Source organism: Myxocyprinus asiaticus, chromosome 6 (genome assembly GCF_019703515.2).
Source record: "Myxocyprinus asiaticus isolate MX2 ecotype Aquarium Trade chromosome 6, UBuf_Myxa_2, whole genome shotgun sequence".
NCBI classification, from domain to species: domain Eukaryota; kingdom Metazoa; phylum Chordata; class Actinopteri; order Cypriniformes; family Catostomidae; genus Myxocyprinus; species Myxocyprinus asiaticus.
The window spans coordinates 48136292-48163865 of NC_059349.1; the positions used below are offsets into that span (position 1 = coordinate 48136292).

A 27574-nucleotide genomic window follows, 5' to 3' on the forward strand; every position below is an offset into this window, starting at 1 on the left:
GCAAGGATTCGGAAGCACCGCTTAATTTCAACAGAAGAACGAATGTCACGCGAGAGTTCGGCCATTTCAAACTGCATCAGAGCCCTGGATGGAAGGGCGGATTTAAAGATAAAAACTTTTTAATTATTGACTTGTTTCTAACATAAACCTATCGATTCGCTTCAGAAGATATTCACTGATCGACTAGAGCCGCATGGATTACTTTATTGTTGCCTAAATATGACTTTTGGATTGTCAAAGTGCTGGCGTTCATGTACTTCTATTATAAGGACCTGACAGAGCTCTATCTTCTTCTAAAAATCTTCATTTGTGTTCTGTTGAAGAAAGACAGTCATACTCATCTGGGATGGCATCAGGGTAAGTGAGTAATGAGAGAATTTTAATTTGTGAGAGTTCTATTCCTTTAAAACCACTGGTTTTCAGTTTCAGATGCCATTGTTGAAATTGAGTATTCACAGTCAGCCATGACTATTTTAATCAGTGAGTGAAAGTGTCAAAAAATAGGATGGTTTGATCTCAGTGATTCAGATCGTGGTATGATTGTTGGTGCCAGACGGGCTGGATTTAGTATTTCTGTAACTGCCAATCTACTGTGTGTGAAAATCCCATCAGTCTCTAGAGTGTATGGAGAATGGTGCGAAAAACAAAAAACAACCAGTGAGCGGCAGTTCTGCCGACGGAAACTCCTTGTTGATGAGAGGTCAACGGAGAATGGCCAGACTGGTTCGAGCTGACAGAAAGGCTACGGTAACTCGGATAACAACTCTGTACAATTGTAGTGAGCAGAATAGCATCTCAGAATGCACAACAAGTCGAACCTTAAGGCGAATGGGCTACAACAGCAGAAGATTCTCCTGTCAGCCAAGAACAGAAAGCTGAGGCCGTAGTGTGCCTACCATCTATGTACCTTAGCAGAAATCGAGACTCATCAGACCAGGCTATATTTTATTGGTCTTAAACTGTCCAATTTTGGTGAGCCTGCGCCCACTGCAGCCTCAGATTTCTGTTCTTGGCTGACAGAAGTGGAACCTGAAGTGGTCTGCTGTTGGAGCCCATTCGCCTGAACACAAATGAAATTCTGCAGTATACGGGTCAAGTGCTTGCAATATACAACAAAGCTATTAGAAAAATGATTCAGAACTTTTGCACAGAACATACCCCATTTACAAAACAAACAAAAAAAGCAATTGCAAAGGCTCATTCCTTCCTCTTGCATTAATGGAGAGAACACCTATACATATTGAAAAGCCTGTAAAAGATTAAAAGGATAAAGCATCACAATATGAGATTGCGTATGCTAACCTGCTCTGACTAGTAAAGATATAGGCTATTAAAAGAAATCTGACTGGCTGGTAATTTTTTTCATCTACCAGCCACCTTGAATAGTGAGCTAAAATGTAAATTTCGGACCCTGCCCTGAAGCACTCGGGTTAAGTTGACGCATGTCAATTTATCTTCAGGACGTGTAGGCCTGTCACGATTATTTAATAATCGTCTGATAGCGGTTATTATTTGAGATAACGGGAATTATTGTGCACTTTAAATTCCAGTCATATTTTACTGTCCGAATAAGGGAATGAACAGTGCGATTGAGTGTCTTATATAGTTGAACTCAGACAGCACACATACATCTATGACAAAAGCATGACAATTTGTATGACAATTAATCACTTAATCATGAAGGCTTTAAAACTGAAATTAACCATCATAATCACAATTATTTGTTTGACAATTAATCGTCAGCCAAATTTCATAATCGTGACAGCCCCAAGGATGCAAGTAAGCGGTTTTGTGCTGCTCTGCATTGGAGCGTTTCTAATTTCTTACTTTGATAGTTTTGTGGCATAAGACATTATTGTTATTTAGCCTATTTATTTGTTGAATATCTGTTTGTCATGTTGAAGTGCTGAGCTTAGCAACCGTATTTCACTCTGAATCATGTCCAATCAGGGTCACGTGAACAAAACAGAGACTAATTATACATTATCCTTAACACCAACTAGTCGACTAGTGGTTCAAACATCTGACAAGCTAGCCGATTATGAAAATTTGTATATTTGCCAGAGGTGGGTAGTAATGTGCTACATTTATTCCATTACATTTACTTGAGTAACTTTTTGGGGAAAAATGTACTTTTAGAGTAAGTTTAAAAGTGGGTACTTTTTACAGTTTTTTTTTAACTTTTACTTCATTACAATGGGCGGCGTTCCTGAAGTTACATTACTGGTTTTAATTTAATAAGTGTTATTAAATGCGTAATTTATCGAGATATTTATGAATGGGACTTTTATGGCAACGGAACTCTATAGCAGCGCTCTGTCACTCGAGTTCATCACTGCAGCAACAGCAGCAGGCCAGCAGCCTGAAGCAATATACAGTCAGGGACCCAAGAATACACAGCTATGGCCATGGAGGTAACCCCCATACCCCCCTCACTGTGTGGTAAGAGCTATTTTAAGAACTCTCCCAATTTGGAAGGGCATTCTCAGACATCTGTACCACCAGCGGCTTGCCTTGCCCACTGTAGTCCAACTAACTTGATGAATTTAGCAGATCAACATTCAGTTTCTCTGGATTTGAATGGGTCAAACGGATAAAACAGTGCGAGAAACAGATGCATCTTGGCAGTCCTGTCAAATAGGACCCCTTCAAGCCTCAGAGTTTGATCAGAAAAAGAGATTATAAAAGCTTGATTTTTATTATCTATTTGCAAGTGTTAGTGTGGACTGCCAAACAACCACAGTATGCAACTGAGCGGAAATCTAAATGCAAAACAAACAGGAGTGATTTACTGCAGAGTTGGGATTTAAACCACGTGTGCAACGTGTCGACCTAATCTGGGACGCTTTCAACAACAAAACTACTTTATAACACTAATCAAATATATTCTGAGAGAAACACACCAAATCTAAGTTGTTATCGCTTATTAGTGCATTTTTCCGCGCATATGTTTATAACTGAAGTTTATCCCACGTATGGGTTACCCACCAAAGTACGCGATTACTCGGTTGCATCATTCGCTGTAAAGCTATTACACAAACTTATCAGGTCCCAAACAGAGATCAGAGAAAAAAAGATAAAAGTTGAACACAAAACAGAAGCCACTAATGCTAGATTAGGTTGCAAACAGATGCTAAACTTCAGCCTTGTGGCTAAATCAAAAAAAAAAAAAAAAAAATGACAAGTGTGCTTTGACAACTCACAGAATGAATATACTCTATGATAGGTTTCCAGATAACAGCGACTTTAACTTCGCTTAAACTGACGACAACGACGACTTTTTACATGCTTAAAAGGAAGGTCAGAAAAGAAAGTAATAGCAAAACTTTTACAAGTCGTGGATTGACGACTCAACCAGGGAAGCTAACATTAGCAAGCATTAATGCTTGATCGGCATCAAGATTTTACCATATTTGAACAAATCTCAAATGTAAACACAGTTAGGGTTCAGTCACATCCCTGTCAGCTCACTCCTTCATAAACCCAGTATGCACTTCAGTATACAAGGCAAATACACCAATAAACGCAATCAACCCCGTTTAAATCTTATGTGAACTGGTTAACAGCTTTGGGTGTCATTTAACCTCCTCAAGGCGCATTTAAAAGAGGGAAACTATGACACATACAGTGTAGGATGAGGCTACCGATGGACATGTAACTTTCTGACTGTTTAATTCAACACCACGCTTCGCCGCGATGTGTACTAACTGGCAACTGTCTGGATAAATATCGCCAGAAACATAAAAGCACAGCGTGCGGCCGACGAAAGGAAAGCTATGAGTGAGTTGACACGAGTTTTAATCCGTGCGGCCTGTGCTGACACCCGGTTTTCCTTCAACTGTCTGACGGCCTCTGATTGCATCATCAGCGGCAGGACGACCTAATCGAGCCCGCTGCTTCGAGACCTAACAACCATGCGGGCTACAACAGCGTAGTCGCGCTAACTTGGGGCCGGTCTATTTCACATAGAGTTCACGTAGGAATAGTCAAGTTTTATTTTAGAGCAAAACCACGTATGTCGGGCCCGCTGTCTTACCTCTGCTTTTACTGACAGCGCTGAGTTTGTGTGCGAGTGGCGTCTCTCGTTTCGTATCCACAAGATGGCTGAAGATTGGTCACATGACAACACACGTATGCTGAAAAGTACCCGGATGAGATCGAGCGCGCTGACAGCAGCAGTTCTCGCTATAATCCTGCAGTAGCGGAGGCTGCAGTTTCAGGACAGCATTTCTAGGACCCTATTTTTTTTGTGTGTGTGACAGCGCCAGCTATCGAAGTGGATGACCAAGGACCGCATTTCTAGCAATAGGACACTAATACAAGATGGACAACAATCAGAGTGTGAGTACTGAATGTGAATCAAGTTTTATTTGTTTAATGTTAAAAATAATTGTGCGTAATATGATATTTAAGCAATATCACATGAGCAAGAGTGCTATATGGCCCTATATCAGCACTGCCACAGGCCGAGTGCCGTAGGTAATCACAACAGTGCTGATTTAGGGCCATATAGCACGATTGCTTATATACAACAGTTCAATAAACAAGTAAATAAAAAAAAAATTAGGAAAAACTGAGTACGGTCATAAAAAACGCATTTGTGCATGGAACTACTTTCTTACGCGAAGGATCAGAATCTGCCATTGCTAGTTCAAACCAAGTGATGTGTCCAAGCCTTCGTTAGTAATTCAAAAATTTCACTTTAGAACTATAATCACGGCTTGGGCTGTTTCTAACAAGTTATTGGAGAAACAAGGATGTGTGTGTGTGTGTGTGTGTGTGTGAGAGAGAGAGAGAGAGAGAGAGAGCGAGAGATGGATCATGTGCGATCACCTGTTGATGATGCTGTAATTTGTCAGCTTTCTGAAGATAATGTCATTTTGTGAGTTATTAAGTGAAGGAGACAATTGACAAATTCTATCTCTTCCCTTTTCATAGATGGACATCTCTCTATCATGCATAAATATAAATCCAAGCACAAAAAAAGACAGACGTCTCATGTCACGCAACAAAGTAATTCCTCCCCAGTTTGGAATGCCCAATTCCCAATGCTCTATAAGTCCTCGTGGTGGCATAGTGACTCGCCTCAATCCAGGTGGCGGAGGACGAATCTCAGTTGCCTCCGCGTCTGAGACCGTCAATCCACACATCTTATCACGTGGCTTGTTGAACGCGTTTCCGCAGAGATGTAGTGCGTGTAGGCCCACGCTATTCACACAAATCACCACGTGCCCCACGAGAACCACACATTATATCGACCACGAGGAGGTTACCCTATGTGACTCTACCCTCCCTAGCAACCGGGCCAATTTGGATGCTTAGCAGATTCAGCTGGAGTCACTCAGCACACCCTGGAATCGAGCTCGCGACTCCAGGGGTGGTAGTCAGCGTCAATACTCACTGAGCAACCCAGACCCCTGCAACAAATTAATTCTGAGAAATGGCAGTCAGCTCATATATTGCACTTTAAAGTTGCTAAGCTGCATGTGGGTCATGCATGTGCTTCACTCAAAAAAGTCAACACAAAAAGGAAATCATGTCTATTTTTTATTGTAATGTGATCCTCTTTGTGTCCTGTTCAAGTTATAATTGGTGTCACAATTGAGTATTACTTAATGGATCTTTCTCAGACAACCTATGAGCAGGTAATTCAATTAGCGTTTTGAAAAGTATCTCTCACTTTTGTACTATAGGGTTTTTCATCAGGGAATTTAATTATTTTATTTGTGTTATTTCTATTTCTATTTTCTTAATTGTGCATTTTATTTTCCAATTCTATTTATTTAAATTGTTCTACTTTATTCTCATATTGTTGATTTAATTTTCTTGGATCTCCTTTTTTCACACACATGTAAGTGAATCTTTATGTACATAGCCTACATATGACTTCTGTAAAGCACTTCATAATTTTAAAGAATATCTATTATATTCTGTATGGATCAGCCACTTTTTAAATAAAATGTCAAATCTGCTTCCCAATTGTTTTGCCTGTCAGTAAAGAGCTTACTTGAACACCACATGATTTATTAAAACATTACTAATATTCCTTAATATCTATAATCAATATTTTCCTATACTCTGGAAGTTGTGTAATCTGTTTGAGATGATAACATAGTGTATAATCTGTGATTTAAAAAAAATAGAATTAGGCAAGTAGTAGCCATAATAACAGGCTAACAGGAAGATTTGAGAAAAATACCAAAGCTATGTTTCTGTTAGCAAGGATGTGGTCACAGGCAAAACCTCTGAAAAGAGAAGTGCTACTGACACAAAAAAAAAACAGTCTGCATGACAGCATTTAAGAGAAAGCATATCTCCTATGTGCAAGCTTTCAACCTGGTAAGCACAGACACCCCATATTTAGTTCAACATAATTAATATATTGTGTATTAAGTCATCGTATCTTCCTTTGACAAATTCATACTTTAGTTATTGTCGGGCTAGATACTGCACATAAGCATGGCTTTGGTAAATGTATTTATTTTTTTTCTTCATATTTCGGTGCTGAAACTGCACTGTAAAAAAATCCTGTTGGTTTTACAAAAAAATAAAAAATCCTGGCAGCTGTGCCAGAATAATTATGTAAAAAATACAGTGAAATTGTAAACAACTTTACAGAACAACCTGTACATTTTACAGTTTAAAACTGTTGTAATCTACATGACTACACTGGCACTGTAAAAAGAAAACTGTTAAATTTACAGTAATAAACATCATAAACTTGATATTAGCTTTCTGAAACTGTAAAAACCTGCTTTTTTACTCTATAATGTATTGTTTATCACCGTACAAATTACAGAAGAGCACATGATGATATGAGGTTAATCAATAGTGTCTCTTCCAGGAGCAATGACCAATAAACAGAAACTCAGTGCTCAGTGTCACTCACAAAAGCACTAAACACCATCAGGGTAACACATGTGAAATTAAAATAATGCAGTAAACATTAACTAAACTACATTAAATATAAAACAGAACACCCCAATGTACATAACTGATATTAAAAATAAGAAGAAACATAACTATTCCCATAAAATATAATGAAATATGATGGGTCATGCAGGGAACTGTGGGAATGCCCGATTATTGTTTTTACTGTAATTTTAACAATAATTTACTGTAAAAAGTATGTACTCTCTTGTTAAACATAATGTAAATTTTTACCATTAATTATACAGGAAAATCATACTTTTTACATCTAATCACAATCACAAAAAATTATTTATTTTATTGTAAAAACTGCTGTATTGTCTTTTAAAATATATATAACAAATTTTACTGTATATTTTACAGTTAATACTCATCAATCAATTAACTTTTTTTCTGTATAATTTGTACAGTCTTTTACCGTTAAAATTTCATACATTTTTTACAGTGTAGAAAATTTTAGAGAGAATAGTTTGAGGGAAACTCTTTATTTTCCTATTGCAGCTGTTTGATATATAATTAAATTGATTTAGATAAATGCAAGTAGGTTTCAGTACTATGTACTGTAAATACCACAGCTATTTACTGTAGTGTACTGCTGAGGCAAAACCAGTCCTTATATCCAACTAACTTCATTCATTAGAATGAAGTTACAACAGTGCTGATTCTTTCACCAGACATGGTTTCGTGAGAGAAGCAGCCCACACGTCTGAAAAGGGGGAAGACCATGGTTTATTGACATGTGGAGCAGAAAAACATGAAGTGGATGAAATGTCAAAGAGGTTTAGCAATTTACAGATCTCAACAACTTAATATGTGTAAGAGAGAAGCTCAAACATCATATGGGTGTATTTCATAGATAATGCAGGAAGCCAAAGCCAGTTTGGCGCGCTCCGGTCAGGTTCAACAGATCTTGTTCTTGTGGCTTATTAGTATGTGAACAAATTGTCAAAGGTGGTGACTGATTCTGTTGTGATCTTTAGCAGCAGAGGTACTAATACTTCTACATTAATTTATTAGTGTGTATGTGTGTAGTGTGATGTGGATGAACTGTTGTTTTTGTGTCTGCTTGTGTCAGAGATATTTGGTAATCTAAAATTGTTGCATATTCACTGTTTCCTCTGCAGGGACCTTGCAGAAATATTTAACGGTCATATTTTATTTGTTCTTATCCAAGATTTACTTCATCTGTGCACAAGCCACTGGGAACACCCATAAATTTCACTAGGAGAAATGACACTTCGAAGTCATCACCAAAAGTAAGAATACTATACTAATGTAGAATAATTAGAATAATTTTTTTCCATGTGTTTTTCTGTAACATTAAACTGTTTTTAACATAAAAAGAATATTCAAGTCTCATGAAGAATTTGCACACTGAATTTTCATTACAGAACAGAAAAATTGCATCAATGATAAATTTTAGACTTCTATGACATTTGTCTTAAAAAAAAATAAAAAAACATGATAAAACTAAATTGTATTAATATAATTTATATGGTAATTTTAAAATTGTCAGCCAATTACAATTTTTACTATAATTTTAATCTCTGCATCATTTTATGGCAGCTAGTTTCAGAAACAAAATAAGTGTGTATCATCAGTAAGCTGACTTCATACGCGTGGACTTTTTAATCAGTGGAAACATGTTCAAAGTGAAAAGAAGTGAGAATAGCATAGATGCCTGTTAAAACTTTTGATGTGTCAACCGTTGCACGAAACACCATTGTGACGAGAAATGAGTTGAGTAATATGTTACTTTCAAAATGTAGCTGCCTACTGGGGTCTGATCTAAAATTACACAGACGATTTTAATACGTTTCACTTAAAAAAGTACACTTAATAATTCATACACTATCTTTTTTTAACAGAAAAGGAGATTGTTTTTTTAAGTTTCTTTGTAGTGTGTCCAAGAGTTTGAGCAAGGTGGTTTTAATGCATATATAGAGAACGGTGTGTAGATAATGTTTCAGTTGTACACAGCATTGTTCCTGTCTAAACCACTAATCAAAAGATTTAAGATTGATGAGAAGATTGAGTTTTTTCTCATAAAATATTTTGACAACTAAAATATGCTATACATCTAATTATTTGTAAGAATACTATTAATAAAACTACCATATCTCATATATTTAAAAATGTGACATCGGCCAATCAAAAACAAAATCACGACATTGATGAGTGTGCATGTGTGTTAACGAGACATACGAGTTTCCGTTGTGAAAGTTGGAAATTTCACAAAGCCATGTGTAATATTCTTACCTCTCTTCTGCCAGTTTCACTATGAGTAACAAATGCTCGACTGATGCTGTGGACAATTTGACGAAGACGCTGGACTTGGTGATCTATGTGCCCATCTTGGTTTTTGGACTGCCATTGAACATCATGGCATTGTTTGTCTTCTGTCATCTGCTCAGAAAATGGACAGAGTCCTCCATTTATATGACCAACCTGGCTTTGATGGATCTACTGTTACTACTGCAGTTACCCTTCAAAATACATGCAACACACCACATGTGGGCAACCGACAAAAAGCTTTTCTGCTCTTTCTTAGAAAGCCTATATTTTGTGGGTATGTATGGTAGCATCTATACAATTGCCTGCATAGCTTTAGATCGATACATTGCAATAAAACACCCATTTCAAGCTAAACAGGTGCGTTCGAGAAAAACAGCCCTGATTGTTTGTATTTTTATATGGGTGTTTGTTATGGTAGCAGTTTCACCCATCTACACCTTTCGAGAAGATAAAAAGGATATGGAGGATTTCCACTGTTTCCATGGTTTCTCTAATAAGGGCTGGACTACTGCAGTTATTGTGTGTTTGGAGTTCTTCGGCTTCCTGTTACCTGCTTTCGTACTGGTAGTTTGCTCTGCTCAGAGCGTCCATACACTCAAGGCCTCAAAAAGTATCAACCCCATGAGGCAGGCTGGGGTGAGAATCATCTATAGCAGCCTAGCAGCCTTCCTAATACCATTCACCCCTTGTCACCTGGCCATCCTCCTTCAGTATCTGGTCCGTAATGACTTTATTTTGGACTGCAAACATCAAGAGAGCATTGCTCTGTTCATTCAGGTGTCTATGAGCCTTGCAAACATGACCAGCTGCTTGGATGCACTTTGCTACTATTTCATTGCAAAGGAAGTTCGATCCACCAAGAACACAGTTAGACTGAGCATCAGCAGAGCAAGGGCCACCAGCACCTCAGAAGTCTGAGATGTAAAATTATATTTGTCACTTTTCAGAATGTGGTTTGACAACTTCCAGTGGATCTTAACAGCCACAGAAACATCTTATATTTTGACTCATTTTAAAAACACAACTGAAGGTTCAATGCATGTTGCATGGAAATCTTTGTAGAAAATATTGTGCGTAATGTCTGTGCCACTCTTGGCACCAAACGGAATTGGAATCGGTTTGTTTGAGTGGACTGGCATAACAACACTGGCTCAACCAATTGTGTGAGTTTGGGGGTGGGTCTATCAGTTTGTCCAAAGTAACAATAGAGCGCAACAGTCGGGTTCCAGAAGTAAAAAAAAAATGTTTTTATAACTAATAAATGTTTAAAGACAGACCTACCACAAGGTTGTTTATAGAAGGTATTTGCTTCTGTTGAAGCCTTAGTTCAACTGCATTAAAAACAAATCATGTTTAATAGCGCAATTTCTCATGAAGAACGACACTAGCGATGATCCTGATGGAATACGATCCACCAATTAGATAATCGCAACCAACAAAGTGCATCAAACGAGACCGGCAGCGACCACCCACTCCCAAGACCTACTGTGAATGACTCATCTAAGTCGGTCTATATATTTGAATATTTTGCAATATACTGGAAATATATTGTTTCTATACTTATTATCAACAACTTTGAATCAATAGTTTTATATTATTGTAGTTCATTCCCTCATGTTAGACTTTAAGTATACAGTCTTGTACCTTTGCCTTTTTGTCTGATTTTTGTTTTTTGTTTTTTGTTTTTTTGCTTCAAATTAAAGTTTGTAATGTTGTAATTCACCTCGGAGATTGTTGGTGTGGTTCCTAGCTCTTATGAAGGATTTTATGAAATCCCTATGGATAAAATACTTCCAGAACCAAGATGGCTGAAAAGTACTGTTGCGCTCTATTGGAGTTTGTTTGAGCAGCCCAACATAATGTTGGCCATCTGTTTTCTGAACAGTTGAAGACTGCGGGAGTGTTTGAAACTTGTTCATTATTTTTTACAAACAGAAATAGACTAAATACAGTATAGAGACTGTCAGCTAATATGTTAAATTAACCGAAATCTGCCCTGATCTTCATAATTGCACTGTCCAAATGCCAATGAATGTTTTAGAATTATTGTTTAAATTTTGCTCTTTTTGGAGAGTTATTATTAAAGCTTCACTATGTAGGATAGCTTTTGGCCCTCTAGCGATTTAAAAAATAAAACTGCACGTGTCTTGCGGAAGCACATTATTTTGGTAATGACGTAAGTTGTTCTTTGGCTCTGCTCCTCTAAGCGGATGAATGTGGTTCGAGGCACCAGTGTACGCATGGATACAGAACATCCTATCAGAGCAAATGGACAAATAAATAACAAAAGAAAGGAAAAGACGGGTATACGAAAACATGTCATCTGAGCAGGTAAGTGCCATATCTTATGCTGTTGTTTTGACTCATTGGAAACATTGATGTCACAGTTGGGATTTCTCAGGACACCTTTATCAGTGATATCTGTTAAGTTCTAGCCTACAGACATTTTTTACATGGTACTCAAATAAAATTAAAATAGCTTTTTTATTAGATTTATATTCACAATGATTTTACAATCCTGTTTTTTGGACTTTACAATAAGTATCATTCCCAAAGGTTCTGTATTTATTATTGTCTCACAGTTCACACTGTCAAAACGAAAAACATAAAGTGATCTTGCTCACACGCGATGGTAGTCTGAAAAACCAACTCAAGACATCCAGAATGTCTCACAAACGAGAATTTGGGGGAGCATTAATTTCCTAAAAATTGTGAGTGATGTTGTGTGGGTACAGAGCCATGCGCCACTAGTTTCACTTAGTCAGATGGAAATTGTCCATCTACAAACTTGTGCACATGCATACAGTGAGAAACAAGTGTTTCCTAAATCAACAGGAAAAGGCAGTGTTTGAAGACAAAAATAGCACTGCTCACACTGTAGTTACACCTGTGAACTCTGTGGTATCTTTTATTTGTTTAGTCCTACAGCCAGCTTACTAAAATACAAAAGAACTTCTACCCATGGTGACAGACAATATTTAAACATATATACAAGAAATGGTAATAAGAATAAAAAGAACAACTATGGGGACCTTGATGAAGCCAGATGAAACTGAACTACTTTCTATAAATAAGATGAGGTCTGTACATATACATATATATATATATATATATATATATATATATATATATATATATATATATATATACATATACTCTTCTCTTTTTTGTCTTTTTATTTTAACTCTGTTGCTCATATTCTAGATCATGTACATCCTTGACAACACAGCTCTTGATGCACTTTAACCTACCCTTCTGCTAGACCTATTATAGGAGGCCCAGTTTGAGGCCAAAACTACTTTAAAGGTGCAATATGTAACATTTTTCATGTAATATTTGCCTTGTTTTTTTTTGTTTGTTTTTTTGCCAATGCGTGAACGGCTTGTAACGCAAAGATGAGCCCTTCCTGGACTTCCTAGGTTGCCGATTACAGCCTGAAGACTGATTTTCATGTGAAGGGAGTGGGTCACTTTTGCCGGGAAAATCCAAAGGATGTGACGTTTATGCGTGCTCCCGAGAGCTTTGCCTCAATGCTGCTCTTCTGCTATTCAACAGCGACAACAAACTGCAACTCTAGGTAACGTTATCTTAGAGATGGAATCCAGCAAACGTCCGGCTCCCAGCACAACACCGACTCCTACACAAACTCAGAGTAAGCCCCCCCCCCCCAAAAAAAATGTATCTACTGAATCCCATCAGGCTAAGCGGGAACGTGAACGTGGTCAAGCAAAAACTAGAGTGAACATCGGTAGGGCATTTGATTCCTGGAGGTACCTTCATTCGGTTTTGGGGATCAAAACCGACCCTGAATTGGCGTTCTTCTTATTGGACAGGTAAGCATGTGAAATATAGTGCCATAAGGATAGATCTGTGTAATTTTAGCTAACTTGATCTTGCCTGCTAATGCTGACGAACTGCAAGCTACTTTGCTTCGTAACTTTCAAATAATTTCAACAATCTTCTCTTTATACTAAAAGTCAGGTATACAGGATAAATTTAAGCAAATATGCTGGTTTCTTATTCGTAGTACAATATATGACATACAAAACATACAATAGTTCAACATACTTGTAAACTGTCTGGTATAGTTCGGTAGTATTTAGCTGTATGTGTGTATCAGTATTCTATGTTAGCTGATAAGTAGTTTTAGTTTAGTCTCAAAGTTTGTATTAAAACAATCATAACTGTGTAATTTTAATTACACCTCATCTGTCAGCATGATGCCGGTGGATCACGTTCAGTCTCTTTGTACATTACGTCATTGTTTTGGCTGATGCTCGCTCGCGTCCCTATGGAGTATGTGCACGAGCAACAGGTAGCTGGCTGCAGTTCACTTAATGGCCACAGGTGTCATTAATAACAAGGGTTTCTGAGAGTGTGTTCACACTTGTAGAAAATGATACATTTAGTCCTGGTTCGCTTAGCGTTCACACTGGCATTTTTTAACACCGAACCTAAAGCTACAAAACAAAAGGCATCAGGAAAAAGTCGCAACCTGATTGGACAGCTTTTATGATGTATATTTTGCGACGGAACTTGCCGAACATCCAAAACAATGCTGACTGCTGGGCTAAATGCATTCGTTGGATATATGTATATGTGGTGGTATTTTTACCAGCTGAGAACAAACGAAGAGCTAATGAAATGTGTAAAGGAGTCAAAACAGCACCAGGAATTCCTCCGTTGCACACACAAACGAAGATATGCTGCAAGGACAGCTGACGGTGGTTCCGACGCCTATACCGATCTGTAATGGGCAACATAGCTCCTATGATGAGAAGAACCAGGTATGCTTGAGGTCAGTATTACTTCCTGTTTTTGGTCCGTTTAGACATCTTTGGTCCGTTTAGACATCTTTGGTCCATGCTGCATTCATATATCAATCGAACCGCACCAGAGTTCGTTTGAAAGCAGACCGAGACCCATCCAGGGGTTCTCGGTCCGCTAGTTTGGTGCGCACCAAGGTTCGGATGGCAGCGTTCACACTTGTTCAAATGAACCGCACTAACTGAGCAATCGCACCAGAGTTTGTTTTAAAGTGTGAACACACCCTGAATCTTACATACTGCACTTTTAAGTCTGAGAATTAGAAGCTGGAAAGAGTATAGGACATAATTTATGCTAAAAGCATGATTTTAGACAGTTGTTTTAGGTTCATGTATCTTTGTGTTACGATTTAGCCAATTTGTAAAAAAAAAAAATGTTTTGCCATTTGAATGTGCAGCCTTTGCTGATTCCTCCCTTTCGTTTAAGGTATATTGAATTTTTCCGTTCCTTTTATGACCTGCAGAGGGCGCCAAAGTAACATTGCAAGCGAATTACACATTCCACTACCAGAGTTGGATAGACTATCAACCGGCATAATAGTATACTAAGCACAGGTCAGAGCAGAGGACGGAAAGTTTGAAACGGTAAGGGGCATAACTTTCCATAAAACCGAGACATAACACATACTGGGGGATTTTTGGATAGTTGTTTCAGGTTTCTGCATAACATCATCGTGTTGTTTAAGTCCAAAGTTATAAAACTGACCGTGATAAAGTTGGTTTGGCATTTGAAATTGGATATTAGCCGCGAAAAATTTCAGATCATTATTGTATATACACACACACGCACACACACACACACACACACACGCACACACACACACACACACACACACACACATATAACACCAACCAGTAGATTCAATCAAATATTAAATATTGCTAACAATAGTAATTATTATTTTCTTATAAATAACACAAATAAAATAAAAATATATATTAAAAGTCTTTAACGTTCCATCTTGAATCCAAAGGTTATGCAGTATTCCAGGTCCCTAAAGACTAATGAGGGGTTTAGTTATAGAACTATAGCTGAAGACATGCTGTTGAAATAGTGTTCAGTATTACTGCACCCTACAGAAACAGTGTGCAGTTACTTTGACTGGGTTTGCAATTCAAACTTGAATAAATACATTTCAAATAAATACAGTCTTCTGTCTCAACTCCAAAGGCTGCGTCTTGTTGCTGGTTCCTAGAAGAACATTTAGATGTTGGTTTTATTCACAAAACTCTGATGCAACACATGCTATGGAACTTAACCCTCATGCAATTTTTGTTTTTCAATCATTTTGTCTGTGTTAATGCAAAAGGCATACATTTTTTTGTCATTTTGGAATTTCAACCTCAGATCCTATAATACATCTATAATACACCATGTACGCAAAATAGTTACACTCAGGACATTTAGGACAAAAATGTCCCAATTTAAACCCAGTGCAATTAAAGCATAAAATCATGCATTCTGTGTTAACAGGCTTTCACTCTGGAGCCCTGGCTTCAAAATTGTAATTTTTACTATTTTTACTATTTTTACTATTTTACTCTAAGGACACAAAAAAATGTTGGTTTTAGTGACAGAACTCTGATGCAACACATGCTATTGAAATTACACCATGTTCACACCATGTTCATAAATTCATTTCAAATAAATACAGTCTTCTGTCTCAACTTCAAGGGCTGTGTCTTGTTGCTGGTTTCTAGAATGTTTTTTTTGTTTGTTTTTTTGGTCACAGAATTATGACAGAAGATATGCTATTGAAATTCAAACCTATTAATAAATTAATTTGAAATAAAATAGCTTTTCACCGCAAATCCAAAGGATGTCTTACTGTTTCCAAGAAGAACATTTTGCAGTTGGTTTTACTGTCATACTTGCAGATGAAATGCTATTATTAATCATAATAAAAAAGTTTTTTTTAATACTGTACATACATTTAGTTTATTAAAGCATATAAAAATGGAGCAGAATACAATCACAATGTACTATACACACACACACACACACACACATACAAACATATAATATAAAACAGTGAGAAATTAAATAGCATTCCATTCCAAATCAAAATGGTGCGCATTGTTACTACTACCACTTAAGGTACAATTTGCATTCATAATGAGGCAGTGTATCTGTAGAGCCGAGGAGGGCGGGGCCGGACTGGAATGAGACACACCCGGTCCGCAATCAGCCTGATGGGGTGCGCGAGGGATAAAGGCGGCTGGGGACGACAGTTCGAGAGAGAGAGAATTGCAGGCAGCTGTACTGTGTGGTTTTTGGTTGTGTGTTTGTTTAAGTTGTTTATTAAATTATTATTTAAGTTGTCAAGCCGGTTCTCGCCTCCTCCTTTCCACTGAACCCCCTTACACTGGTGCCGAAACCCGGGAAGGAGGAGGGATTCCCGTCGCAGAGTCCTCGACTCTGCCGTCCACCCAGGGGAGCGCCGCTGCCGTCCGACGGAGTAGCCCGAACACCCGGACGCGGGGAACGGCCGCCGTCCGTGAGGCGAGTGGGGACGGGACTCCCCGACCGCCTGGAGCGAGGGAACCGCTGCCGGGGGCGGAGGAGTGCCCTGCCGTCCCCCGGAAATGTGGAGGGGTCGAGAGAAGACCGCCGTCCGCGGGGGGAGGAGGGAAGCGACTCCCCGACCGCCTGGAGTGGTAGGGCCGCTCCCAGGGGCGGAGGAGTGTCCCCATGGGACGCCGGGAACGCAGAGGGGCGTTCTGTCCGCTGGGGGTCGGAGGTCTGACTGAGAGGAAGGGTGGGGGATGTACGTCATGCCGGGGGCTCCCCGGCCTGAGGCAACGCCGGGAGGAGTGAAGAGCCGAGGAGGGCGGGGCTGGGCTGGAATGAGACACACTCGGTCCCCAATCAGCCTGATGGGGCGCGCAAGGGATAAAGGCGGCCCGGGATGACAGTTCGAGAGAGAGAGAATTGCAGGCAGCTGTACTGTGTGGTTTTTGGTTGTGTGTTTAAGTTGTTTATTAAATTATTATTTAAGTTGTCAAGCCGGTTCTCGCCTCCTCCTTTCCACTGAACCCCCTTACAGTATCATACTATTTAGCAGAAAGGTATTATAGTTTAGAAATTTAGGGTGGCCCCAAATGGCTGATTACAGAATTATATAAATATACATACACACACACACTACCAGTCAAAAGTTTTGAAACACTTGACTGAAATGTTTCATATAAGCCAGCAAAATTGCCCCCAGAGCGTAACAGAAACACCAGATCCCCTCACTGTATATAAACCAACAATCATGGTCACAGTGGAAATCAATGAGATCACATTTTTTCCCCAATCTGATGGTTGATGTGAACATTAACTTAAGCTCCAGACCTGTATCTGCAAGATTTTATGCATTGCACTGCTGCCACATGATGGGATGATTAGACAATCACATGGATGATTATTATGCCAGACAGGCAGGTTTGAGCCCATCTGTAACTGCTGATCTCCTGGGATTTTACTCAGGAATTTAGGAATTTAGTCACTAGAATTTACTCAGAATGGTTAAAGAGTCATCCTTCACCATATTATCGAAAGTGGGCGAGTGCATGCGTGGCATACACCAAGAGAATGGTACAGGCCTGAATGCTCGATCCCTACAGTAATGGAATCTGGAGCCCATGTTGCTGGCATATATAAAAGTAAACCAAAATACTACTAAAAAAAGGATAGTGCTGTGTAAGGAGAAGTGTTTTGGCCATGGAGTTTAAAAGATTAATAAGATTCTATATAAAATTACCAAAGAAAACTCACAAAAATAAGCCTTGTGCAATAGAGGGAATAATATTCTGAGTAATTTGCAGTTGATTTGACATCTTTACAGCAAATGATCTTGGATTTTAATGGATATGAACCCGAATATCCAATGAATGTCAAATGTGAAACTAATTTTACCGCAGTTTCTTCAACTGGACTGATATTGTGAACAGCGAGGCTTCAGATCCACGACACAACACAGCACATCACCCAGTGAAAAATACTTACCCAATCAGTTGTTGGACCACCTCCAGGGTGTTTTGCGGAAGCACAGAGTGCACAGCAATGACTCATTCTGAACACTAAAAGTATACAGATATCAAAATAGTAACAGAGGCTGACAGAAAACAATAAGAATTTTGTGATGTCAGTTTTTGGTTCATTGATTTCAACCACCTGATGCTGTCAGGATTTCCTCCGCCATCTGTCTTTGAACTTGCTCCATATTGGAAACAGAAGGGTCTAGCTTGAAAGGAATTTCAAGGAACACTTTGATAACCTCTTTGGTCATCTACAAAATAATAGAATTTAATTTATTTATTGTCTTCACTATTTGAAAATTGTACTTACAATATGAGAACAAAATACCTGCATGACAAATACCCCACAGCTGTAAGAGTCCTGCTGGGTTGTGTGATTTATAATACCTTCTTGCCACTTCACATCACTCCAGTCATTTTTGCCATGGCACATAAATCTCATCTTAAAGTATTGTCTTTAGAGAAAATGTATGACACAATTAAGGGTAATACACTTAAAGTGATACACTTAGTCATTTGTTTTGTGTTTAGTGCTATTATGTTAACAGTGTGTTTTTACCTAAATCTGGCTGCAGCATGAAGAGAGTACTTCTACTCCTGATTTCCTGCTGGGTCAATCACAGACACTTGACCAGAGGATGCATGCAGATACTGGTAAAAGAAAAAAAGAAATATATTAAATCAAAGTTGAGTTTTGATTACACATCCATGAAGAAAGTGGTCAGACTTATTGGTATTTTTAAAGCTTTCACCAAAAACTTCCAGTGGTTCCCATTGACATTTAGAAAACTTATAATGGCCTTATAGTTTTCGAAGTCCACCTGAAATAAATGTTTGATAGTGTCACATTAGTAAAGGCTGTTAAAGGTGTGCTTTCATGTCTACAATGTATAACAATAAAATTATACCTTCCGTAGGTTCTGTGTACAGCATCTCGCTCTCCATTGATGATGTCATGTGATTTCCTGTTCCCTCATATGATCTTGTCATGTGTTTCCCCTGTTCATATGTCTTGTCTTTTCATTGGTTAGAGTTCTTTTTAGTCTTGTTAACTTGTTTGTAGTTTAGACTTGTTTACCTGTTACCCATGTCCTTGTATTTTAGCCCTCATGTTTGCCATTGTCTAGTGTCAGATATTGTGTTTGGTGTAACGTAGTCTATGATCAAGTCAAGTCAATTCATGTTATGTTTATGTCAAGTCTATAGTCAAGTCATGTCATATCAAGTCAAGTTTAGTTAAGTCGTTCATGTTTATGTTTTGTTTTGTTCACGTTTATAGTTAGGGTTACTGGTTATCACGTTTGGAAATAAACTGCACTTGGGTTTCTCACTTCATCGTCATCGTCTGTTCCTGTCATTGCCTGCTGAGCTTCGTTACAGAATACCTGACCGCCCATAATGAACCCAGCTGTTCGGCTTCTTCGCCTACGTCAGGGGAGTCGTCCCCTGGAGGATTATGTAGAGGACTTCTGCGATCTGGCCTTCCAGGTGGACTTTAATGAGGTCGCCCTCAAAGACTGTTTCCGTTTTGGATTAAGTGAGCCAATATCATCTTTGATGCCTGGCGGTCGCAGTTCCCTCAATCTGGTCCAGTATATCGACCTTGCCCTGCAGATTACTGGTTCTATGTTTGCTGTGGGGGAGGCAGATGCCGAGCCAGCATCCCACGTCATGGTCGATGAGCCGGTGTCCCACATCATGGTCGACGAGCCAGCGCCCACGCCTGCCATGGTTAATGAGCCAGCGCCAATGCCTTTAGCCTTGACCATCCCAGAGCCTGCATTGCTAGCCTCGACCGTCCCAGAGCCTGCGTTGCCAACTTCAGCCTCCTGGAGGAGGAGGAGGAGGAGGAAGTCTTCCGTTTCCAAGTCTCAGCCCATGTTCACGACCACAGAGGTCGTCTCCGAGTCTCAGCCCATGTGCTCGACCACTGAGGTCGTTTTCCAGTCATCCAGGACACGAGCCTCCCACGGCTCTGCCTTCTACAGCTTCGCTCCTCGAGCATACCATGGCTCCGCCTGCCATGCCTTGAGCCTCCCATGACTCCGCCTTCCACGACTTTGCCCCACGTCATGGCCGCCAAGCCCGAGTTCCACGTCATGGCCGCCAAGCCCGAGTTCCACGTCATGGCCGCCAAGCCCGAGTTCAACGTCATGACCGCCAAGCCAGAGTTCCACGTCATGGTCACTGAGCTTGCACCACCTTCAGCCCCGGATCCTCAGTGTGCTCCAGGCCATATCACAGCCACACCAGAGTCAGCTCCAGGCCATGTCACAGCCACGCCAGAGTCAGCTCCATGCCATGTCACAGCCACGCCAGAGTCAGCTCCATGCCATGTCACAGCAGTGCCTCAGCCTGCTCCATGCCATGTCACAGCCAGGCCTGAGCCTGCTCCATGCCATGTCACAGCCAGGCCTGAGCCTGCTCCATGCCATGTCACAGCCAAGCTTGAGCCTGCTCCATGCCATGTCACAGCCAGGCCTGAGCCTGCTCCATGCCATGTCACATTAATGCCTCAGCCTGCTCCATGCCATGCCACAGCAATGCCTCAGCCTGCTCCGTGCCATGCCACAGCAATGCCTCAGCCTGCTCCGTGCCATGCCACAGCAATGCCTCAGCCTGCTCCGTGCCATGTCACAGCAACGCCTCAGCCTGCTCCACGGTCCAGGCCTGCCTCAGCCTGCTCCACGGTCCAGGCCTGCCTCAGCCTGCTCCACGGTCCAGGCCCACCTCAGCATGCTCCACGATCCAGGCCCGCCTCAGCCTGCTCCACGGTCCAGGCTCGTCTCTGCTCCATGTTCCAGGCTCGCCTCTGCTCCACGTTCCAGGCCCGCCTCTGCTCTACGAGCCAGTGGTCACGCATACCACAGCCAATGAGTCATCATCCACACCTACCATGGCCAAGTCAGGATCCTGCCATACCATGTATCCATGTCATGCCATGTAGCCACGCCCCCCACACACACGTCACTTCGCCACGCAGTGGACTTTGTTTATGTTTTGGGGTGTCGGGAGCTGCCCCTAGTGGGGGGGATATGTCACATTTATGTGTTTTGTTCTTGTTTTCATGTCTTATTTTTAAGGTTAGTTCCTGTTCCTATCATGTCATGTGATTTCCTCTTCCTTCGTGTGATCTTGTCATGTGTTTCCCCTGTTCATGTATCTTGGTTTTATTGGTTCATTGTTTGATTACTTTGTTATTAGTCTTGTCTTTTCATTGGTTAGAGTTCTTTTAGTCTTGTTATCTTGTTTATAGTTTAGTATTGTGATTGGTTGTCTTGTTTATCTGTTACACATGTCCTTGTATTTTAGCCCTCGTGTTTGCCATTGTCTAGTGTCAGGTATTGTGTTTGGTGTAACGTAGTCTATGATCAAGTCAAGTCAAGTCATGTTATGTTTATGTCAAGTCTATAGTCAAGTCATGTCATATCAAGTCAAGTTTAGTTAAGTCGTTCATGTTTATGTTTTGTTTTGTTTTGTTCACGTTTATAGTTAGGGTTACTGGTTATCACGTTTGGAAATAAACCGCACTTGGGTTTCTCACTTCATCGTCATCATCTGTTCCTGTCATTGCCTGCTGAGCTTCGTTACCGATGACACCAGCCGAGAAGTAATTCAACAGATAAATGGTGTTGTTTTGTACCATTTTGTTTAATAATATTTGGAAGTAGCATTCAATTGTCTGAGTAAAAGATAAAATGATATATAATAAGAAATATTATATGTAAAATGCATATTAGAGGTTACAGAAAAGTAACTTTTCAGATTATTGTCCTTATTGTCTACGACAGACAAACACTTTTGGACATTGGTTCAGCAATCTCACACCGTAAACCGAACTCACATTCCTCAATGCCGACCCGCTGTTTACAAACACGCAAGTGGAGCCCTTTGTCTGGGCAGCACGGCCGCGGAAACGCAGGAGGAAAAGGGGAAACAGAGCCGGCGTTCTCATCAGAGTAAGACGCCGCACAAATCGACCCCCGCTACCCACTATTCTACTGGCAAATGTTCAGTGTCTGGATAACAAGCTCTGCGAGCTGAAAGCGCGGATCTCTTTCCAACGAGATACAAGGGACTGCTGCATTATCTGCCTAACAGAAACTTGGATGTCTGTGGAGATTCCAGACTCAGCCATTGAACCCGCGGGGTTCTCCGTGCACCGAGCGGACAGAGCGAAAGACCTCTCAGGTAAAAGCAGAGGTGGTGGTGTATGTTTATGATCAACAAATCCTGGTGTGATCAGAGGAACGTACATTCTATCAAGTCTTTCTGCTCTCCTGATCTGGAATTTCTTATGCTTCTGTGTCGACCATTCTGGCTACCGAGGGAATTCACAGCGGTCATTATCACTGCTGTGTACATCCCGCCACAAGCCGACACAGACTGGGCACTCAAGGAACTGTATGGGATTATAAGTGAGCAGGAAACCGCGCACCCTGAGGCCACGTTCATTGTGACCGGGGACTTTAATAAAGCCAGTTTAAAATCAGTCGCATCAAAATATCACCAGCACATTAGTTTCAACACACGAGGGGACCGGGTTTTGGACCATTGCTACTCTCCGTTCCGGGATGGCTACAAATCCCTCCCCCGCCCACCATTTGGCAAATCGGACCACTCTTCCATTCTGCTTCTGCCCGCTTACAGGCAGAAATTGAAACAGGAAGCACCCACCCTCAGAACGATCCACTGCTGGTCGGACCAATCAGATTCTACGCTACAAGACTGTTTTGATCACACGGACTGGGAGATGTTCCGGTCCGCCTCTGATGACGACATCGAGCTTTACGCTGATAGCGTAATATTTTTTATCAGAACGTGCGTAGAGGACGTTGTTCCGACCAGAACTGTACGAATCTATCCGAATCAGAAACCATGGATCAATAGTGAAGTTCGTGTGGCACTTAATGTGCGGACCTCTGCTTTTAATTCCGGTAACGTGGAGGAGCATAAACAAGCCAGTTATGCCCTCCGAAAAACTATCAGAACCGCAAAACGCCAGTACAGGAGTAAGACTGAAGGACAGTTTAACACCACCAACTCTAGAAGCATGTGGCAGGGAATTAACATCATCACGGACTTTAAAGGGAATAAAAACTCCGCCATGAACACCGCTGCCTCTCTACCGGATGAGCTAAATACTTTTTATGCTCGTTTCGAGGGAAATAATACCGCCCTCGCGGAGAGAGCTCTCGCGGCTGAAGCTACAGAGGTTAGTTCACTCTCCGTCTCTGTAGCGGATGTAACCCGATCCTTCCGAAGGGTGAATATCCGCAAAGCCGCGGGCCCAGACGGCATTCCGGGCCGTGTCATCGGAGCATGTGTGATCCAGCTGGCTGGTGTTTTTACGGACATTTTCAACCTTTCCCTCTCTTTGTCTGTAGTCCCCACATGCTTTAAAACATCCACCATTGTGCCTGTTCCAAAACAATCAAAAATAACTTGTTTAAATGACTGGCGTCCTGTTGCTCTGACCCCCATCATCAGCAAATGTTTTGAGAGACTAATCAGAGATTACATCTGCTCTGTATTGCCACTCTCTCTTGACCCGCTGCAGTTTGCTTACCGCAACAACCGCTCCACTGATGATGCCATTGCATCTACAATACACACTGCTCTCTCCCACCTGGAAAAAAGGAACATTTATGTGAGAATGCTGTTTGTAGACTACAGCTCAGCATTCAACACCATAGTGCCCTCCAAGCTAGATGAGAAACTCCGGACTCTGGGCTTAAACATCTCGCTGTGCAGCTGGATCCTGGACTTCCTGTCAAGCAGATGCCAGGTGGTTAGAATAGGCAGCAACATCTCATCACTGACCCTCAACACTGGAGCCCCGCAGGGCTGTGTTCTCAGCCCACTACTGTATTCCTTGTACACACATGACTGTGTGGCAACACATAGTTCCAATGCCATCATTAAGTTTTCTGATGACACGACGGTGGTAGGTCTGATCACTGACAATGATGAAACAGCCTACAGAGAGGAGGTGCACACTCTGACACACTGGTGTCAGGAGCACAACCTCTCCCTCAACGTCAGTAAGACAAAGGAGCTTGTGTTGGACTTCAGAAGAAAAGACAGAGAACACAGTCCCATCACCATCAATGGAGCACCAGTGGAGAGAGTCAGCAGCTTCAAGTTCCTGGGTGTCCACATCACTGAGGAACTCACATGGCCCATCCACACTGAAGTCGTTGTGAAGAAGGCTCATCAGCGCCTCTTCTTCCTGAGACGGCAGAGGAAGTTTGGAATGAACCGCCACATCCTCACACGGTTCTAAACCTGCACTGTGGAGAGCATCCTGACTGGCTGTATCTCCGCCTGGTACGGCAATAGCACCGCCCACAACCGCAAAGCACTGCAAAGGGTGGTGCGAACTGCCAGACACATCATCGGAGGTGAGCTTCCCTCCTTCCAGAAAATATATACAAGGCGGTGTGTGAAAAAAGCTCGGAGGATCATCAGAGACTCCAGCCACCCGAGCCATGGGCTGTTCTCACTGCTACCATCAGGTAGGCGGTATCGCAGCATCAGGACCCGCACCAGCCGACTCCATGATAGCTTCTTCCCCCAAGCAATCAGACTTTTGAACTCTTGATCTCCCACGATCAAAATACATCAGCACTGCACTTTATTACCTTTACTCTTATATCTCACACCGGACTGTCATAAATTATATTATTATTATTATATTATGTTCTCTCTTAACAACTGACTATCAACCAACAGCCTGAATGTCAATACAGTACAATACTGTACATTCTATATATATATACTTCTTTATATATTTTTTTTTCATTTTTTATTGAATAATGTGTATCTATATAGTGCGTTTTGTATACTGTACAGTGTATGTTATTATTTGTATATTGTTGAGTGTAATTATGTGTATAACAGATGTTTAAATTGTGTTGTGTTAATTTGATGTTATTGTAAATTGGTATATGTCTCATCACTGTCACGACTGCTATGTTGATCGGAACTGCACCCAAGAATTTCACACACCATTGCACTTGTGTATATGGCTGTGTGACAATAAAGTGATTTTTGATTTGATGTCATATCAAGTCAATTTTAGTTAAGTCGTTCATGTTTATTTTTTGTTTTGTTTTGTTTACGTTTATAGTTAGGGTTACTGGTTATCATGTTTGGAAATAAACTGCACTTGGGTTTCTCACTTAATCGTCATCATCTGTTCCTGTCATTGACTGCTGAGCTTCGTTACGGATGACACCAGCCGAGAAGTAATTCAGCAGATAAATGGTGTTGTTTTGTACCATTTTGTTTAATAATATTTGGAAGTAGCATTCAGTTGTCTGAGTAAAAGATAAAATGATATATAATAAGAAATATTACATGTAAAATGCATATTAGAGGTTACAGAAAAGTAACTGACAGCTTTTCAGATGTGTACAATTTTTACAGTGCACATTGGGCAATTGAAAACCTTATAAATCGCTCATGATTATTCTTGCCTCTCTGATGAGCCATTTGTGAGGTTCCAGAGATTTGAACTCAGCGTGAAGGAGAGTGCAAGTGGTCTTTTGGTCTGTTGACTGCACAACAGCAACTACCACTTCACATGACTTTTTTGACCTAAGGTTTTGGACCTGCCAATTATATGTTCATGGTTAGTAAGATGGAAAATGCTGGGAAAATTAGTTTACATGTTAGGATTATATTAAGTAATACCTGATCTGCTGTGTCCTGACAGGTTGTAGATACTGGGTGTTCTTTTTCTTTCCATGCACTTTAGTATTATCCCTCTGTTTTTGTTTATGTGTTGATAGGTCCACTGGTGTCTCTACAGTCACTTCGGTGTTATCCTTTTGGATGGCACTGGTAAGGATTTGGGTGTCTTCTTCTTTACACTCTGGACTGGATGGATCTGGTAGTGTATATTGTATATTGTATACAGCCACACCAGAGTCAGCTCCAGGCCATGTCACAGCCATGCCAGAGTCAGCTCCAGGCCATGTCACAGCCACACCAGAGTCAGCTCCAGGCCATGTCACAGCCACGCCAGAGTCAGCTCCAGGCCATGTCACAGCCACGCCAGAGTCAGCTCCAGGCCATGTCACAGCCACGCCAGAGTCAGCTCCAGGCCATGTCACAGCCACGCCAGATTCAGCTCCAGGCCATTTCACAGCCACGCCAGAGTCAGCTCCATGCCATGTCATGCCTCGGCCTGCTCCATGCCATGTCACAGCAATGCCTCGGCCTGCTCCATGCCATGTCACAGCAAGGCCTGAGCCTGCTCCATGCCATGTCACAGCCAGGCCTGAGCCTGCTCCATGCCATGTCACAGCCAGGCCTGAGCCTGCTCCATGCCATGTCACAGCCAGGTCTGAGCCTGCTCCATGCCATGTCACAGCAACGCCTCAGCCTGCTCCACGGTCCAGGCTCGCCTCAGCCTGCTCCACGGTCCAGGCTCGCCTCTGCTCCACGTTCCAGGCTCGCCTCTGCTCTACGAGCCATCGGTCATGCATGCCACAGCCAATGAGTCATCTTCCACAACTACCATGGCCAAGTCAGGATCCTGCCATACCATGTATCCATGTCATGCCATGTAGCCACGCCCCCCACACACACGCCAATTCGCCACGCCTCCCCCACCCCCCCCAGCTCCCTTACATTGAACTTTGTTTATGTTTTGGGGTGTCGGGAGCTGCCCCTAGTGGGGGGGATATGTCACATTTATGTGTTTTGTTCTTGTTTTCATGTCTTATTTTTAAGGTTAGTTCCTGTTCCTGTCATGTCATGTGATTTCCTTTTTCCTCGTGTGATCTTGTCATGTGTTTCCCCTGTTCATGTTCTTGGTTTCATTGGTTCATTGTTTGATTACTTTGTTATTAGTCTTGTCTTTTCATTGGTTAGATATCTTTTAGTCTTGTTATCTTGTTTATAGTTTAGTATTGTGATTGGTTGTCTTGTTTATCTGTTACACATGTCCTTGTATTTTAGCCCTCATGTTTGCCATTGTCTAGTGTCAGGTATTGTGTTTGGTGTAACGTAGTCTATGATCAAGTCAAGTCAAGTCATGTTATGTTTATGTCAAGTCTATAGTCAAGTCATGTCATATCAAGTCAAGTTTAGTTAAGTCATTTATGTTTATGTTTTGTTCACGTTTATAGTTAGGGTTACTGGTTATCACGTTTGGAAATAAACTGCACTTGGGTTTCTCACTTCATCGTCATCATCTGTTCCTGTCATTGACTGCTGAGCTTCGTTACAGATGACACCAGCCGAGAAGTAATTCAGCAGATAAATGGTGTTGTTTTGTACCATTTTGTTTAATAATATTTGGAAGTAGCATTCAGTTGTCTGAGTAAAAGATAAAATGATATATAATAAGAAATATTACATGTAAAATGCATATTAGAGGTTACAGAAAAGTAACTGACAGCTTTTCAGATGTGTACAATTTTTACAGTGCACATTGGGCAATTGAAAACCTTATAAATCACTCATGATTATTCTTGCCTCTCCGA

At 41.0% G+C, this 27574-nt stretch overlaps 3 protein-coding genes and 1 long non-coding RNA gene across 19 annotated transcripts in view; 2 read left to right on the forward strand and 2 right to left on the reverse strand.

Annotated features, from left to right (window-relative positions):
- The window catches only part of LOC127442060 (GRB10-interacting GYF protein 2-like), a 62053-nt gene extending 57917 nt beyond the window's left edge, over nucleotides 1-4136 (reverse strand). For all 11 annotated transcript variants that reach the window (XR_007897431.1, XM_051699760.1, XM_051699753.1 and 8 more), the window contains exon 1: nucleotides 4037-4136. The gene's annotated coding sequence lies outside the window, so the exon portion shown is untranslated. The remainder of the gene's footprint in view (nucleotides 1-4036) is intronic.
- A 2156-nt stretch (nucleotides 4137-6292) lies between these two features.
- LOC127442081 (G-protein coupled receptor 55-like) lies at nucleotides 6293-10147 on the forward strand. Of its 3 annotated transcripts, none has more exons than XM_051699835.1 (3): nucleotides 6293-6339; nucleotides 8105-8186; nucleotides 9204-10147. In XM_051699835.1, exons 2-3 carry the CDS (start codon nucleotides 8161-8163, stop codon nucleotides 10141-10143), a joined length of 966 nt encoding a protein of 321 aa, XP_051555795.1. In that variant the 5' UTR covers nucleotides 6293-6339; nucleotides 8105-8160; the 3' UTR covers nucleotides 10144-10147. The 3 variants fall into 3 exon arrangements, with proteins under 3 accessions (XP_051555795.1, XP_051555796.1, XP_051555793.1); XM_051699836.1 differs by lacking the exon at nucleotides 6293-6339 and adding an exon at nucleotides 7610-7918 and having other exon boundaries at nucleotides 8055-8186; XM_051699833.1 differs by lacking the exon at nucleotides 6293-6339 and adding an exon at nucleotides 7611-7918.
- Nucleotides 10148-10244: 97 nt separating this feature from the next.
- LOC127442082 (transcription cofactor HES-6-like) overlaps nucleotides 10245-27574 on the forward strand; it is a 55937-nt gene continuing 38607 nt past the window's right edge. For 3 of the 4 annotated variants that reach the window (XM_051699840.1, XM_051699841.1, XM_051699838.1), the window contains exons 1-2: nucleotides 10245-10388; nucleotides 11433-11556. In XM_051699840.1, the coding sequence (XP_051555800.1) occupies nucleotides 11542-11556 (15 nt within the window). In that variant the 5' untranslated portion in view covers nucleotides 10245-10388; nucleotides 11433-11541. Of the gene's footprint in view, nucleotides 10389-11432; nucleotides 11557-27200; nucleotides 27336-27574 lie in introns of those variants that run through there. The other variant, XM_051699837.1, reaches the window with a different exon arrangement.
- LOC127442090 (uncharacterized) lies at nucleotides 16789-18878 on the reverse strand. Its single transcript, XR_007897434.1, has 3 exons — nucleotides 18830-18878; nucleotides 18637-18728; nucleotides 16789-18532 (listed from the first exon to the last, which is right to left on the reverse strand). It is a non-coding gene; the product is annotated as an uncharacterized LOC127442090 (long non-coding RNA).